The sequence below is a fragment of the Raphanus sativus genome, chromosome 6, assembly GCF_000801105.2.
Source record: "Raphanus sativus cultivar WK10039 chromosome 6, ASM80110v3, whole genome shotgun sequence".
NCBI classification, from domain to species: Eukaryota; Viridiplantae; Streptophyta; class Magnoliopsida; order Brassicales; family Brassicaceae; genus Raphanus; species Raphanus sativus.
In genome coordinates, this window is record NC_079516.1 from 2,382,207 (window position 1) to 2,398,721 (window position 16,515).

General features: G+C 37.6%; 2 protein-coding genes and 1 pseudogene across 3 annotated transcripts in view; 1 reads left to right on the forward strand and 2 right to left on the reverse strand.

Moving 5' to 3' along the window:
- Positions 1-3,350: 3,350 nt before the first annotated feature.
- LOC108807511 (mitochondrial Rho GTPase 3-like) lies at positions 3,351-10,900 on the reverse strand. The gene is made up of 9 exons (XM_056989467.1): positions 10,677-10,900; positions 10,407-10,539; positions 10,178-10,324; positions 4,832-5,263; positions 4,635-4,744; positions 4,454-4,535; positions 4,160-4,371; positions 3,730-4,072; positions 3,351-3,652 (listed from the first exon to the last, which is right to left on the reverse strand). The coding sequence occupies exons 1-9, from the start codon at positions 10,898-10,900 to the stop codon at positions 3,443-3,445; spliced, it is 1,893 nt and encodes a 630-aa protein (XP_056845447.1). The 3' UTR covers positions 3,351-3,442.
- A 944-nt stretch (positions 10,901-11,844) lies between these two features.
- On the forward strand, positions 11,845-13,452 carry LOC108806672 (uncharacterized). The gene is made up of 6 exons (XM_018578840.2): positions 11,845-12,017; positions 12,112-12,151; positions 12,354-12,434; positions 12,504-12,699; positions 12,771-13,038; positions 13,124-13,452. The coding sequence occupies exons 1-6, from the start codon at positions 11,958-11,960 to the stop codon at positions 13,328-13,330; spliced, it is 852 nt and encodes a 283-aa protein (XP_018434342.1). The 5' UTR covers positions 11,845-11,957; the 3' UTR covers positions 13,331-13,452.
- Positions 13,453-15,157: 1,705 nt separating this feature from the next.
- The window catches only part of LOC130497064 (heavy metal-associated isoprenylated plant protein 34-like), a 2,834-nt pseudogene continuing 1,476 nt past the window's right edge, over positions 15,158-16,515 (reverse strand). The window contains exon 4 of the transcript XR_008936098.1: positions 15,158-16,466. The product of XR_008936098.1 is annotated as a heavy metal-associated isoprenylated plant protein 34-like (transcript). The remainder of the gene's footprint in view (positions 16,467-16,515) is intronic.

Consider the following 16,515-nt stretch of genomic DNA (forward strand, 5'->3'; position numbering starts at 1 on the left):
AGATGGCCTCGGAGCAGACCACTCGATGCATATCTCTATCTCTTGACATTGTTGCCTTATAGGTAACGTTATTTCTTCAATGTTGATTGAATTATGTTCTTCTTTGCTAACCCTATAACCTGCCACTACGATAGGGACTCTCACCTATGTAATATAAGGATCACAAAACAAATATTTAATAAGAAAAATTACAAAACTTAATGATGAAGAGTGAAGACGAAGAAAGAACAAAACTAAACCTTTAATTGTCGGAACAGAGGAAGCCAATATTCAATTAAACGGTCCATAGTCTCTTGTCTATCCATTGCAAACGTCAGAATTATTGCATCTGCTTCCTTGACTTCCTTAATGACATCTCCCTTGTCTTCTGGTCTGCAAATGTTATTAACAAAGACATCAATAGAAAATAAACAACCATTTTATTTAAATATAAACCTAACCACAGAACATTATATTATATGCATCCCATATTGATGTCAATATACACAAACCTTAAGAAACATATTACCTTGAAGAAGTGTCAATAAAGGTAGCCCAATATTCATCAGAAGGGAAATTGGTATGAGGCAACAGAGGAGAAGAGATGTTAAGATCAGGATGGTAATGACCAGTTACTGCAGCCATAATCAAACTTGATTTCCCAGTTCCTTTCTCACCAACCACAACGATTCTTAAGGGTTTTATCGAACGACGAGAGTCTCCCAAACCAAAACCGCGCATCATCTTATTCTGCAAACAAACATCAATATACTTAGCATATGCATATTTTGTAAGAAAACATCTATGGCCTATAGGCTTAAGAATCAAATTTTAAGGTACTGTATGTTGAAAATGACAAGACTTTTACACAACCCACAATATCAAATTACTGAAACAGAAAAAGGCTAGATGATCATCATACTTTTTAAGATGATTCAGAGGCTCAAAAGCAGTAAGATGGATTTACTTTGAAGGTCAAAATGCAAACAAAGGCAGGATACGGTAATTAAGCTTTGTGAGGATGTGAATTCAAAGTAGCATTTTCATCTCTATTTATACTACTGGTTGATACCAAGTGGCATTTTCAGTCAACTAAGCCATGTGTCACTTCTTAGTGATTAGGTATGCATTTAACGGTGATATCGGCGTTTGTAGGAAAAGATCAACGGACGAGATTGAATATCTTGACGTGGATACAACTGGTCTTATTGTTTCTGTTTATGTTGTTACCATTTTGGGTGTTCAAAGCTTTTAGTTACTTGCATTAAGTTTGAATACTCTATTACTGAATATAAAATCCTTTCCTTGTTAACATTTAATTTTATTAAAATTTTCAAGCATTGGTGTTGAATAGAACATAACATTCGCGTTACAACCATTACAGTTTAACTATGTTGCCATTTTTTGTCAGAAAGTTTATTTTTATTACATTTTGACTATATAAATAAATAACAATTAATTAAAAACGTGAGTGAATTTTATTATATACTTTCCATTTAAGTATTCAACTCATTTAAATTTGTTACCAAAACATTATTCCAAATCACTTACTAGATAATCATATGATCAAAATATTATTAAAAAGGACCAATGAACGGTTCATAAAAAGTTGTGTCCAACTATTATTCTTTTTATTTAAAACTTTTTTATTATTTTATTAAGATTAATCTCCATCTTAATTCAATGATTCTAGGGACTCATTTTCCTCAATAACTATTAGCCGAGAGTTCCATTTTAATTAGGATCATGACCAGTTGTGTTTAACTATTATTTTTTATTATTTAAAAGTTTTCTTATCACTTTCCTCAATAACTATTAGTCGACAGTTCCATTTTAATTCATTAATTCTAGGAAAGCACTTTTTGATTAATTATTTTCTGATCTGTGTTTTGATATTAACACTTGATAATAACATAGACAAATATAATATATATATATATTGGTTCACGGTTTATGTCACATTATTTTCTTTTGACTAAGGTTCTAATGCGATTATTATATTATTTTGTAAGTATATTTTTCAAAAAAATTGTTCGGGGTTTTCAGTGCTGGTTGAGTTTGATATTAGTTTTCAAATATAATACTTTGAACCCCCATCAAGTATATAAATAAATCATGTCTAAAGAGTATATGTACCGGATGACTTTACGAGTTACTGGATCTTTGGATCGATCACGGATGAACCGCAAATTAATAAATAAATTATTTTTACTATATAATAATATATTAGCTACAAAATAAATATATACAAACCAAATTTATATATTATCTTTAAATTTTATAAAACATAAAATAATAGTTTGGATATGTACATATTTTATGTTTAAAAACATTTACAAAATACTCAACTTTAATTTCTATATTATTATTTTTATGTGACATACAAAATATCAAAATAATTTAGATTATTTATTTATTTTTAAAAAGCTAAGATTTGTGACATCTAACAAAATATATCAAGATTTAAAATTTTATAAATATTTATCTATGGGTTTAACCAGTGCTTCAACATGTACTCGGGTTCCAGATTTTCGTGATTTTTCGTGGGTTTTCTTGGGTTTTTGAATATTGTTTTTTTTAATATTATTTTTAACAAAATTCTAACCAGATTTATCTTGAATCATCGGATTTACCATTTTAACCATAGGTTCGGATCGGGTTTCAAAACACTGGAGACTTTGATTTTCGAGTCGATTCCGATTCGGTTTTTTTGGATACGAAATATTCTTGATTAGTTATGTTAGGTAATTACTAAGAAAAAAATTATATGTTGCAAACTTTAAAAATATTTTCTGAAATGCATATGACACATGTGTATAGTTATGCAACTAAAGAAGCTTGGGGTCAAAGAGGAGGTTTATGGGAAGTATTCTTATTTGGTACAGTCTGCTATAGATTACGAGGTGTGTTCAAGAGCTGATGTGTTTGTTGGTAATAGCTTTTCTACTTTCTCTAGTCTCATTGTTCTCGAGAGAACTCAGAAGGCGAGAAAATTAGGGTTATTAATTCTTGTGAAGATGGTGAGAAAGAGTGGAGATCTTATGCATATAATCTTGCTGGAGAATCAAAGGAAGTTCCAAGGAGATGGATGACTAATATGACTCGTTCTAGCTTGGAAGCTATTAGCTATGGCTCTAGTTCAGTTTCTTGTTCAAGTGAGTGAAAGTTGACCTTTTAGAGTTACGTTTTGGTCTTTTTATTCAATTCTTTTATTTTTGTAGTACAACAGAGTTGTGTAGATGCTTAGATTTTTTTTCAATTCTGTCTTGGTAACTATTGTGAGTAAACAAAATGAAATTTATAGAAAATAATAATTTACTTCTCAAACTTTGTCCAAAAAAAAATTACTTCTTAAACAAGGCATCCATGAACAAATAACTTAAAACACAATCTCTCCAATACAATAGAATCTGCAGGTTTTAATCTTTCGTTAGCAGCTGTCCCAACTGTGAATCCACACATACTATGATTCAATACAGAAGCATTTGACCAAAAATTCTGGAATCCAAGAGTTGATTAGCTCAAGGGTCCTCCTTTTCTTCTTTGACTCAATCTTTGGAATACACAAGTGAGGATGCTCAGCCGCGGTAAGTATCTTTCGAAACAAGTTATCGAAATATCCAAGTTTGGAACTGATTGGTATTGGAGCTTCAATTCCTATATCTAGTGCAGCCTTAAACACAATCATGGATGAAAAAATATTAACTCAACTTTATGACTATTAATCAATAAGTAAGATTGGTATTTTACCATAGTGGATTCTTGAATTGCCATTGGGAATGAATCAAGATCAGTTTTAGCTGCAACCATTAGGCAAGGAAACTCGAAACCGGAGTCTTCACTAGTGGTTGCAACCTCAGCAAGCAAACCAATAGCTCTCTTCCAGGAAGACTCATCAGAAGAATCATAAACAAAGACTGCTACATCACAGGAAGCCAATGCTTCATCTGATAATAGTAATCCATCTTCTTGATATTGAATTTCCTTCATCACCATAGTTTTCTTTGTACCTCCACTTACACTAGAGTTGCCAACCATATTAACAGCATAACGTTCCTCACCAAATCCATTTCTGTTGTCATCATCATATGGCCTAAAGATCATACAATCATACAATCAGACATACATTTTATGTTATGTAAAATTAATTTTCTTGACCTGAGTTTTAAAACAAACAAACCTTCCAATAAATACATTGAGCATTGCAGATTTTCCAGCATTCTTGGGTCCAAAGACAAAACACTGAATAACTTTTCTTTCAGAGTTTTTCTCCTTGCGGTCTAGCTCTCTTCTCCTAGTAACATGAACTGCTAAAGATGGATCATCAGGGTGACAAATGTAAATGAAATATTCAAGACTCCTAGCTGGATCTAGTAGTGTCATCAATGACCACTGCAAAGATAGAAATAGTTTAAAAGATTTAGGGCAAATCGTAAACATTTGATGTGATCTTTATGAAAACGTTTTCAGTTACCAGTGAGAGAAAAGCTTCAAGTGATAACCCTCCATTACTAGTTTTCTCTGCAGCATCCTTATAAGGAGCTTCATTCCAAGGACTGTCATTAATGAATCAAATCAATGGAATAACACATAAGCAGATAGAAAGACTACATAACATTCAAATTTGGCGCTCTTTTGAAAGTAGAAAATGTTACCTTTCAGGTGCAGTTTCAAAGAGAGATTCCATCATTCGAGGTACCAAGTTATCAAAACGGTGATAGGCTACCCTTAAGGATCCAATGGCTTCATCTGTCAGCTCAATACTCTACACAATTACAAAAGAGAATGCAATATCAAAAAACAGCAGCAAATTAATAATCACTATTTAGTTATATTTTCATCAGATGTTTACCTGATCAGGCATGCGTTTGAATGATGAATAAGGAATCATCTCATCTACAAGTCTTAAATCATTGTTATATCCAAATGTCCTAAGCATAGTCCATAATGTTTTGAGTTTTCCTTGTTTGATGATCTTTGTGATTAGAACCAAGAAGCCATCTACTGTGAGTCCGTTTTCTTTGACTCGTAGTGGACACCGCTCTTGAACAAATTTTATTAATCCTCTACTATGAGAAGGCATCAATGGTATACCGAAGCAACGAACATTAATATCGTCCAACCCATCGTCGTTGAGAATGTAATCATTGTCACGGGCATGTATTTCAAATATACGTTTTAATGCAGCAACACAGCGAGGCTTCAATGAATCGGTTACTTGATCGTACACTGGTCCTATTGGGTACATAGCTGCTATTTGTGCTTGCACAAAAACCACTTGAGCCTGCACAAAGATCAGTTTGCTCAATTTTCATACATTGAAGTTATTACGATATACTTAGATATAGTTTAGAGTTATCTATTAGACATGTCCTTATCTTAGTTAGATTAGCTTTCCTATTGTCGATATGTTTAGGATCTTCTACTTTGTATATAAACAGACCTAAGGTCATGAATCAATAACACAGAAATATATTTACCGATTACAGAACTTCTCATGGTATCAGAGCCACGACTCTAAGCAACATCGTTTTTTCGAACGAAAGTTTTTTGAATCAAGCACGACCGACTCTCGAACTTAACCTACGATCTCGAAACAACCGACAATGGCAGGAACCCTAGCAACCACAACGAAGGCTCGACGCACAATAACTCCTTACGACTTGTCATCTAGTGATAATCCTGGAGCGGTTATCTCTCAACCTTTGCTTAATGGACGAAACTATGATGAATGGTCACAAAATCTTCGTGTTGCTCTGAGCGCACGTAAGAAATTTGGCTTCATCAGCGGCACAATACCAAAACCGGCGGACGACTCTCCTGATCTTGAAGACTGGACAGCCAACAACCATCTCCTTGTAAACTGGATCAAGCAGACAATTGAAACTAAACTACGATCCAATATCTCTCATAAAGAACATGCCAAAGACTTGTGGGATCATATTCAGAAACGGTTTGCTCTCAAAAGTGGTGCACGTTATCAACAACTCCGTGCATCTCTCGCAAATTGCAAACAAGTAGGATCATCCGTTGAAGATTATTTTGGACGACTAACTCGAATATGGGATTCAATGGCTGAATGCTTATCAACCAAAACCTGCAACTGCGGAAAGTGTGAGTGCAATCTGATGAATGCTCATGAAACAGAGCGTGAAACGATTCGAGTCCATGATTTTCTCTTTGGTCTCGATGATGTTCATGGCCCTGTACGATCTCAGATTTGCGCACAAATTCCACTCCCGGATCTCGACACAGTTTATCAGACTATCGTTCAAAACGAAACTGTCCAGCTCAACGCCAAAACAGAAACTCCTGCTGTACTCAGCTTCGCTGCTCAGACATCGCAAGAAACACGACCCTCCTCGACATATAAACCAAACGATACCTACCGACCACGACCACCGAATCCTGATGCAAATACGACATGTACTAGTTGCGGCAGACTAGGACATCGAGCTACGTCATGCTTTCGTGTTCTTGGTTTTCCCGAATGGTGGGGAACAAGACCACGCAATCGCATAAATTATCAAGGAGGACAGGGGACTTCACAACCGACTGGGCAAAACTCAGCCACACGTGCGAACACCTCTCAAATTGTTGATAACAAGAATGCGATCGCAGCTAACTTGACTCTTACCGACAACGACCGACAAGGCCTCACTGGCTTCTCCGATGCACAATGGCAGACACTGGTGAAACTAATCAACCCGACAAAATCTACTACTGATGAGAATCGACTAAGTGGTAAGAACAATGAAACTGTTTGGATCCTTGATACAGGCGCCACTCATCACATGACTGGCCGTCTCGACTTACTCCACGACATACATAGCGTCTCTCCGATCTCTGTAAAATTACCAGCGGGAGCAAATGCACTAACTACGCAACGAGGAAACATACGACTGACGTCTCAGATACAACTGCAGAACGTTTATTATGTGGATGGCTTCCACACAAATTTGATCTCTTTTGGCCAACTTCTTACGGATAACTCTCTTGTTGGCCAAGTTACTGATCGTCTTATTGTTTTGCAGGACCGCACTACGAGGACACTGATTGGAGCGGGTGAACGAGAGGGAGAGGGACTGTATTTATTCCGAGGCTTAGAAACTGCAACTGCTTTCAATACTACAACAAGTGATGAAGGTGTTTTGTGGCATCAACGTCTCGGGCATCCATCTTCCCGTGTCGTCAACTTGCTTCCTGGTGTTAAACTTAAATCTAGTAGTCTTGCGCTTTGCCTATCTAGTTGTGATGTTTGTTTACGGTCCAAACAGACCCGAAACTCGTTTTCTGAGAGTTATAATAAAGCATCCTCTTCTTTTGAGTTAATTCATTGCGATCTTTGGGGTCCATACCGAACATCAGCGTTTTGTGGCTCCAAATATTTCTTGACCATCGTCGATGATTACTCAAGAGCCGTCTGGCTTTACCTTCTTCCTGACAAAACTCAAGTCTCCAGTCGGCTTCAAGAGTTCATCGCACTCGTCAAACGACAATTTGATCAGAACGTCAAAACTCTCCGAAGCGATAACGGCACCGAATTCATGTGCTTAACTAAATATTTCAGACAACAAGGCATCATACACGAAACTTCCTGCGTAGGAACTCCACAACAGAACGGACGCGTGGAACGAAAGCACCGGCATATCCTTAATGTAGCGCGAGCATTACGATTCCAAGCTGGCTTACCAATCGAATTTTGGGCTGAGTGTGCTTTGACGGCGTGTTATCTGATAAACAGAACACCTTCTAAGCTCTTGAATGATAAGACACCGTTTGAGATGCTCTACAAACGCCAACCAGCCTTTGATCAGCTCCGGGTCTTCGGGTGTTTGTGCTACGCACATAATCAAGATCACAACGGTGATAAATTTGCCTCTCGAAGCCGGCGCTGCATATTCATCGGTTACCCCTATGGCAAGAAAGGATATCAACTATTTGATCTTGACAGAGAAGAATGTTTCACTTCGCGGGATGTTCTGTTTCAAGAAAATGTTTTTCCTTATCTCGAAAAACAAACTGTTACATCTACTATTCCACCACCGGTTGATTCACCGACAATAACGACTGAGGAAGAATATTCAGATACATCCGACGAACCTTTGACATCTGATCAACCTTTGACATCGACTGATATACCTTCGACTTCGACTTCAAATCCGACGCCTCCATTGGCTACCTCTCCTGAAACTACCACTAACTTATCTCCTACCACTGAACTGGGTCGCGGCCTACGGACAAAGAAACCCTCTACACGCCTTGCAGATTTTGTTATAAATACAGTCTCTCTTACTCCTCTCACAGCCTACGCTCCATCGCCGTCCTCAGGTACGGTCTATCCTATCTCTGATTTTTATACTACCGCTCGGTTCTCTGAATCACATTGCAGCTATTTGACGGCTCTCTCACTTGTCGTGGAGCCTCGATCGTTCAAAGAGGCAGTACTCCATGATGTCTGGAGGAAAGCAATGCGGATTGAGATTGATGCATTAGAGTTGAACAAAACATGGGACTTGGTCCCATTACCTCCAGGAAAAACGGCACTCGGCTGCAAGTGGGTATTTCGCATAAAACTAAAGGCTGATGGCACTTTAGAGAGATATAAAGCAAGGCTTGTCGTTCTTGGAAATAACCAAATCGAAGGGATTGATTATGGCGAGACTTTTGCTCCGGTTGCAAAAATGACTACGGTTCGAATTTTTCTTGACGTCGCTGCAAAACAAAACTATGTTGTTGATCAGATGGATGTTCACAACGCCTTTCTTCACGGAGATCTCGATGAAGAAGTTTACATGAAGCTTCCCCCTGGTTTTCAATCTGACTCAGACAATAGAGTGTGCCGGTTACGAAAGTCTCTCTACGGATTGCGACAAGCTCCACGATGTTGGTTTGCTAAGCTTACATTTGCTCTACGAGCCTTTGGTTTCACTCAATCTCGCAGTGATTACTCTTTTTTTGTCTCCACGAAAGACGGCTCTACACTTCGTGTCCTTGTCTACGTCGATGACCTCGTTATTGCTGGAAATTCTACCTCCGCGATCAGTAACTTCAAGTCCTACCTCTCGGCTTGTTTTCACATGAAAGACTTGGGTTCTCTTAAATACTTCCTTGGTCTCGAAGTCGCACGAAGCATCGATGGGTTCTATTTGTGTCAACGCAAGTATTGTTCTGAAGTTATCTCTGAGGTAGGTTTGCTAGGTTGCAAGCCAGCAGGATTTCCCATTGATCAGAAACACGGTCTTGCCTTGACAAAGACAGCTACACTCTCTGATCCTGCTCGTTACAGACGACTCGTTGGACGACTGGTTTATTTGGGAGCAACACGACCTGATCTGGCTTATTCAATTCATATTCTTACTCAGTTCATGCAACAACCTCAAGAAGCTCACTGGGAGGCTGCTTTACATGTCATTCGTTATCTTAAAGGAACTCTCGGCCAGGGCATCTTGTTACGTGCATCTCCTCCTATTCACATTACCGGTTGGTCTGATTCTGACTGGGAAGGTTGTCCATTAACTCGACGTTCTTTGACGGGATGGATTGTTCAAATTGGCTCCTCTGTTATTTCTTGGAAGACTCAGAAGCAGGATACTGTCGCTCTCTCCTCTACCGAAGCCGAATACAGAGCCATGACTGAGCTTGTCAAAGAATTAAAATGGATAAAAGGTCTTCTTCTTGATTTTGGAATACAACATACACGACCGATGACTCTCATGTGTGATAACCAGTCTGCCATCTACTTGACTCGAAATCCGGTCTTTCACGAACGAACAAAACATATCGAAGCGGAGTGCCATTTTATTCGTGATCATATCATTAATGGCACTATCGAGACGAAACATGTTGTTTCTAAGGAACAACTAGCAGACATTCTTACCAAGGCACAAGGACGAAAGGAGTTCGATATTTTTCACTACAAGTTGGGCATTCGAAATCTATATGCTCCAACTTGAGGGGGGGTATTACGATATACTTAGATATAGTTTAGAGTTATCTATTAGACATGTCCTTATCTTAGTTAGATTAGCTTTCCTATTGTCGATATGTTTAGGATCTTCTACTTTGTATATAAACAGACCTAAGGTCATGAATCAATAACACAGAAATATATTTACCGATTACAGAACTTCTCAGAAGTATAATAAAAAGTTGAAATGTCTTTGAAGTGTAACATCTCACGCACAAGCCAGCTGACATCGTGTAGCCTCTGAGAAGACCACTCGATGCATATCTCGATTTCTCGATATTGTTGTCTTATAGGTGACATTATTTCTTCAATGCTGATTGGGTTATGTTCCTTTTTGATAACCCTATAACCTGCTACTAAGATAGGTACTCTCACCTATGTAATATAAGGGTCACAAGACAAACATTTAATAAGAAAAGTTACAACGAAGATGAAGAAAGAAGGAAACTAATTAAACCTCTAATTGTCGAAACATAGGAAGCCAATATTCACTCAAACAGTCCAAGGTCTCTTGTCTATCCATTGCAAACGTCAGAACTATTGCATCTGCTTCCTTGACTTCCTTAACTACCTCTCCCATATCTTCCGGTCTAAATATGTTATTACCAGAGACATCAACAGAAAAAAACAACCGTTATATTCAAATATAAACCTATGCCTCTTTACCACGAAAAGAATTATATTATATGCATCCCTTAATAATGTCAATATATACACAAGCATTTACCTTGAAGAAGTGTCGATAAGGGTAACGGGAACATCTCCAGAGCATTTTTCAGAAGGTAAATTGACATAAGGCAACAGAGGAGGGATGTTAGGATCAGGATGGTAACGATGACCAGTTACTGCAGCCATGATCAAACTTGATTTCCTAGTTCCTTTCTCACCAACCACAACGATTCTTACCGGTCTTTTCGAGCTAGGACTGTCTCCCATACCAAAACCACTCATCATCTGATTCTGAAAACAAGCATCAAAGTAAATTTTCCGGATGACAAACATATACATGTCTTGGAAGACAGCATTCTGAGAATATCTATGGCCTAGAGGTTTAACATTCAAGTTTTAAGGTATTGTATGTTGAAAAGGAGAAGACTTTTACACAACCCACAAGATCAAATTACTGAAACAGAGTCAAAGAAACAGAGAGAGACTAGATGATCCATGCATACTTTTCAGAATGATTCAGATGCTCAGAAGCGGTAAGATAAGATTTTACCTTGAAGGTCAAAATGCAAACAAAGGCGGGAATATTGTAATTAAGCTTTCTAAGGATGAGAATTCAAAGTGGCATTTTCATCTCTATTTATTCTGCTGATTGATTCCAAGTAGCATTTTCAGTCAACTAAACCATGTGTCACTTCTTAGTGATTAGGTATGTTTTTAACGGTGATATTGGTGTTTGTGGGGAATAATCAACGGACGAGATTGAATATTGTGACTTGGATATAACTGGTCTTACTGTTTCTGTTATGTTGTTACCAATTTGGGTGTTCAAAACTTTTAATTACTTGCATTAATTTGAATTTTCTATTACTGTATAGAAAATCCTTTCCAACATAACATTCGCGTTACAACCATTACAGTTTAATTATGTTGCCATTTTTTTTGGTCAGAAAGTTTAACCATGTTACCATGCTATTTTTACTACATTTTGACTATATAAATAAATAACAATTTATTAAAAAAAAACGTGAGTGAATCTTATTATATACTTTTCATTTAAGTATTCAACTCATTTAAATTTGTTACCAAAAGACTATTCCAAATCACTTACCAAATAATAATATGATTATCTAATTAAACATTTGTGTTGTTAACCTGATAAATTCGATAATTTCTGGGTTTTTTTCAAAATGCGAGAAAAGGTATATAAAACATCAAGTGGGACGAAAGCTTCCGGATGAGGAAGAAGTTTACCTTCTGTTACAAAGGCGAGTATCTTCTCAATTCCTGAGGAGACGAACGTGAGATCGAGAAGGAAGGAAGGAAGGAAGGAGAGAGCAAGATGATGACCGGCGGGAACTACACGACTATCGACAGCCAGAAAGTCTCTGGATCTGTACCTGTAAGCTCTTTCGATCTCGAATTGTTATACATGACTATCTATCTCTACGCCTGTACTTCTTCCGATCTGATCTAGTTTTTTGTTTTGATCGTAGTCTGTTCCAGATCCAGGCCACACCACCGTCAAATTCACAGGTAAAACATCCGATTCGATTGTAGATTGCTTAGGTCAGAACGGAATTGATTTGAAATTGTGGCTAAAGAAGAAAATAAATATCAGTGCGATTTGTTAAGGAATTGTTATGGAAAGTAGTATCTCTAGTTCAATCAGATTAGGGTTTAAGCTGGAATCTTAAGGTATTTGATTGAAGGATGATAGCATTTGTTTGTGTTGCAGAATCAAATCTTCAAACCTTTCCTCCTTCTGCTGCTCAGGGCAAGATCTCTGGTGGTAGTAATCCCCCTCGTGACGCCGACGGTATTGAGTTCATTTCATCCTATGCTTCACGTGCTTCGATAGAGCTTATAGTATAACATTGGTGTGCAGATACGTTTTCTGGACCTGGTAACGGTAGTAGTAGTAGAGATGAACCTCAGTCTGGTGGCTGGCTCCATAAATTCACTGTTGGTGCTTACAAGCCGTTCTTCGATGTGGACACTTCGGATGTTGTGGACAGACTCAAAGAGTCTCTCTTCCCGTTCCGTGGAACGTTTACTGAGAAGACTGCTGATAAGCCTGACTTGTAAGAGTTTGTTAGTCTTTTCCTTTTTGGACTTCTCCTATGTGTTGATTTTGTATTTTTTTTTTGTCTAGGTATGGTCCGTTTTGGATATGCACTACTTTGATATTCGTGGCGGCGTCTATCGGCACGTTTGTCACGTACGTAGCGCACAAGTGGAAGAAACAAGAGTGGAACTACGATATCAATCTGGTGACTTGGTCTGCAGGAGTGTTCTATGGATATGTCACGCTTGTTCCTCTAGCGTTATATGTCGTTCTCAAGTACTTCTCTGCGCCTTCAGGGCTTGTCCAGCTCTTCTGCCTCTACGGATATTCCCTGTTCATCTTCATCCCTGCATTGGTAACACCAAACCGCTCCTTACTGAAAAAAAATTGTGATTCATACCGAAACATTTTTTTTCATCTGTTTGTGTCTGTCTCTGCAGTGCCTCTCGGTGGTGCCAGTGGAGATCTTTAGATGGGTCATCGCGGGTGTGGCAGGGTTCATGTCTGCGACATTTGTAGCTCTGAACCTCAAAGCGCATATCAATTCAGCTGGAGAGAGATCAATCCTGATAATCGCAAGTATATTTCTTTTGCAGCTGGGGCTTGCGGTTGTGCTGAAGCTATATCTATTTACTGTCACCGTATGATTTTTGATTCATAAAGGTTTTCAGAACAAATATGATTTGATTCATAAAGGTTTTCAGAAAATTTGTTCTTAAAACAAAAAGGTGATGTGTATTATGATAATATATCTACAGATTCATCCATAAACATTCTCTAAGATTTACTAATTTTTTTCAAAAAAAAAAGACTTACTAATTTTTCTGTACTGTATTAAATTTTAAGTCTTACCAATTTAACAAATGTAACTCTTATAACTATAATTTTACCAATTTAACAAATGTAACTCTTTTAACTATAACTATTCGTTTAAAAATCCATTTTCATACGGAACTCGCATTTGTTTAATTATATAGATGTACCCATGATGATAAATGCAGGCCAATCCGTCGCAGTACCCAATTATTCGAGCAATATGAGCATGATAAAATTCACTATGTCGATCTGGAAGTTTGTAACAACAAATAACAATTTTGTCTTGGTCGCCATGCTCTAAAATATCTTTCAAAAAAATGATTCCTGAATTTCTTTCAACTCGGTGGCCGAGTTAATCACCAAACCCACATTACCGTGATACCTTTACAATCATTATCAATTTTAGCACCCTCAGGCAAGGATGTGGAAACGTACTCTTCGGTACCCACCTTGAACCTCATGATTGTTTGGGCATAACTTGGAAATATTTTGGCACCATAGTACACAAAGCCACGTTTGCATATTCCATTAGTTGTGGCCAAATGGTAATTGTCACACTTGATGGCTCTCCAAAATCGTACACCAACACCAACCGTGTAAACTCGGTGATCGTTTATTTTTAAGTATGAAAATATATATTATATATAGAATATCGTAAATTTTTCATAAACTTAATGTAAAATAACTCATGAATATTTAATAATAACAAATTCTTATGAAACTATATATAATTATTACATTAACTTCTCTAACATATATTATGCATCTTTTTCGGTTTTTTCTTATTTTTTCTTTATTATTTTGTTTTTTTATTAAATTTTTGCTAATACGTTTTTAATATTTTACATATTTTTCCAAATATTTATTTCTCTATCTAAATAGTAATACCAAACATATAATCAATGAATTAAAAATAATCTTATAATTCTTTTAAATCATAATATTATCTTATTCACTTTATTATTTGATTTTTAATCAAAGTTCCACGTGTTCCATTAAATTTTGTTCAGTTTTCAAAGCTTATTATTTATAAAAATATATAGTTATTATAAAAGATTGATAATTATTATATATGATTATATTTTATTTGCGTCTTAAAAACTTGTTCAAATCAAATCTAGTATTCATTAAGTACCTTATTTTCTTTATTGAGATGGCAAAACGCATTCTGAAAACACTCAGAAGAGAATACCCAGGGATTAGAAAACTTGATGCACGAGAAAACCAACTAAGACATGAACTTGAAACCTCACTTCACATGATTTCTGAGATAGAGGAAAAAAAAGAGAGAAACTGCAGTCGAAGAGAAGTCAAGGCATTTCAGAGTCGATTAATGGAGACAGAGAAGTTATCCAAGTTGGAGAGACTGGAACTAAAAATTCTAGTTCAAGAGTTTTCTGTGGGTGAATCAGGAAAGCAATAGCTAATCCCTTCATTCACTAGTTTGACCTTTGGAAAAATATTTCATATATGACCGAAACAGATAGCTAATCCTCAAAGGTTTTATCATCCACACCATTTTCAAAAAACAACATAATCAACTCATCACGGATCTTTACGGGTAAAATTTAGTAGGGTTAGTAATAAAAATTAGTTGCACACTGTAACAAGCTGATTGATTATCATAATAATAAATCTATCATTTTCACACAGAGAAAAACAAAGCTAAATAAATATCTTACTTTGTAACCATCATTTTCCAAACTCAGAGATATTATAAACATCATGCCACCCAAAAAAAGTTCATATCTTAGGCAGAGTTAGAAACGTAAAAGACAGTTCCAAAGAAGAAAATAACACAAGACTTCTAAGATAAAACATATAGACTTCTAAGATAAACATATTCATACCAGTTTTGTCTAATTAACATTACCAAAGATCACATGATACTACAACCAGCTGGATTCTCATCACTGAACATATCAGTATAAGGACCCGAGTGTGGAGGCGGCATTGGCGGCGGATGAGCATAATTCACTGCTGGATACTGCCGTGCATACATCATCGGATGGTACATTTCTCCACCGTGACCACCACCATATCCTCCATGAGCTGCAGCAGCTTGTTGTTGTTGTTGTTGCTGGTGCATCATCATTTGCATATACTGTTGTTGGTTCATTTGATGATTTGCCTGAGCTGGTGGTGGATAATATCCTCCTCCTCCACTCATCGGCAACCCTTGTACGGCCGGATAGGAGCCGCCTTGGTGTCCCATTTGACCACCTTGACCCATCATGCCCATTGGATGACCACCTTGACTCATCATGCCCATAGGACCACCTGGACCCATTGGACCACCTTGGCCCATCATCCCCATCTGACCACCTTGTCCCATGTGGTTACCCATCCCCTTGGCGCTATGATTACCCTTGTTACCTCCTCCGCCTGCTTTGTTGTGTTTCATTAGATCATCAATACCATGGGCCCCATGAGCTCCTCCTTTCGATTTACCTCCTCCCTTTTTAGGCCCACTATCATAATGGTGAACACCTCCTCCCCCACAACCGGAGGATTTGACCTTATCACCCCCGCCACCTTCTTTCTTACCACCTCCCTTCTTCTCATCTCCTTTTCCACTTTTAACGTTTTTGAAAAACCCTAAGAGGCCACCACCACTCTTGGCATCTGTTTTGCCGGTTTTGCCCCCACCTCCTTTACTATCTTTCCCTTCCTTCTTACCCTTCTCTCCTCCTTTACCTCCTTTCTTGCCCTCTTTTCCCATTTTACCCTCACCCATTCCCTTCATTTGCACCGGAATCTCGAAGCCACCACCTCCTCCGCCTCCTTTCTTCCCCGCTCCTCCTCCACCACCACCACCACTGGCTTTGAAACCATTCATCATCATCATAATCTCATTAGGCCCCTTAGGTCCACCATCACCACCATGCTGGCTCATTTGTGGCATCTTGTTAGGCATCATCATCTTATTTGGAGGCATGTGATGCTTACCTCCTCCTCCTCCATGACCTCCCATGTCACCATCCTCATCATCGAACTCATCGTCATCATAATCATC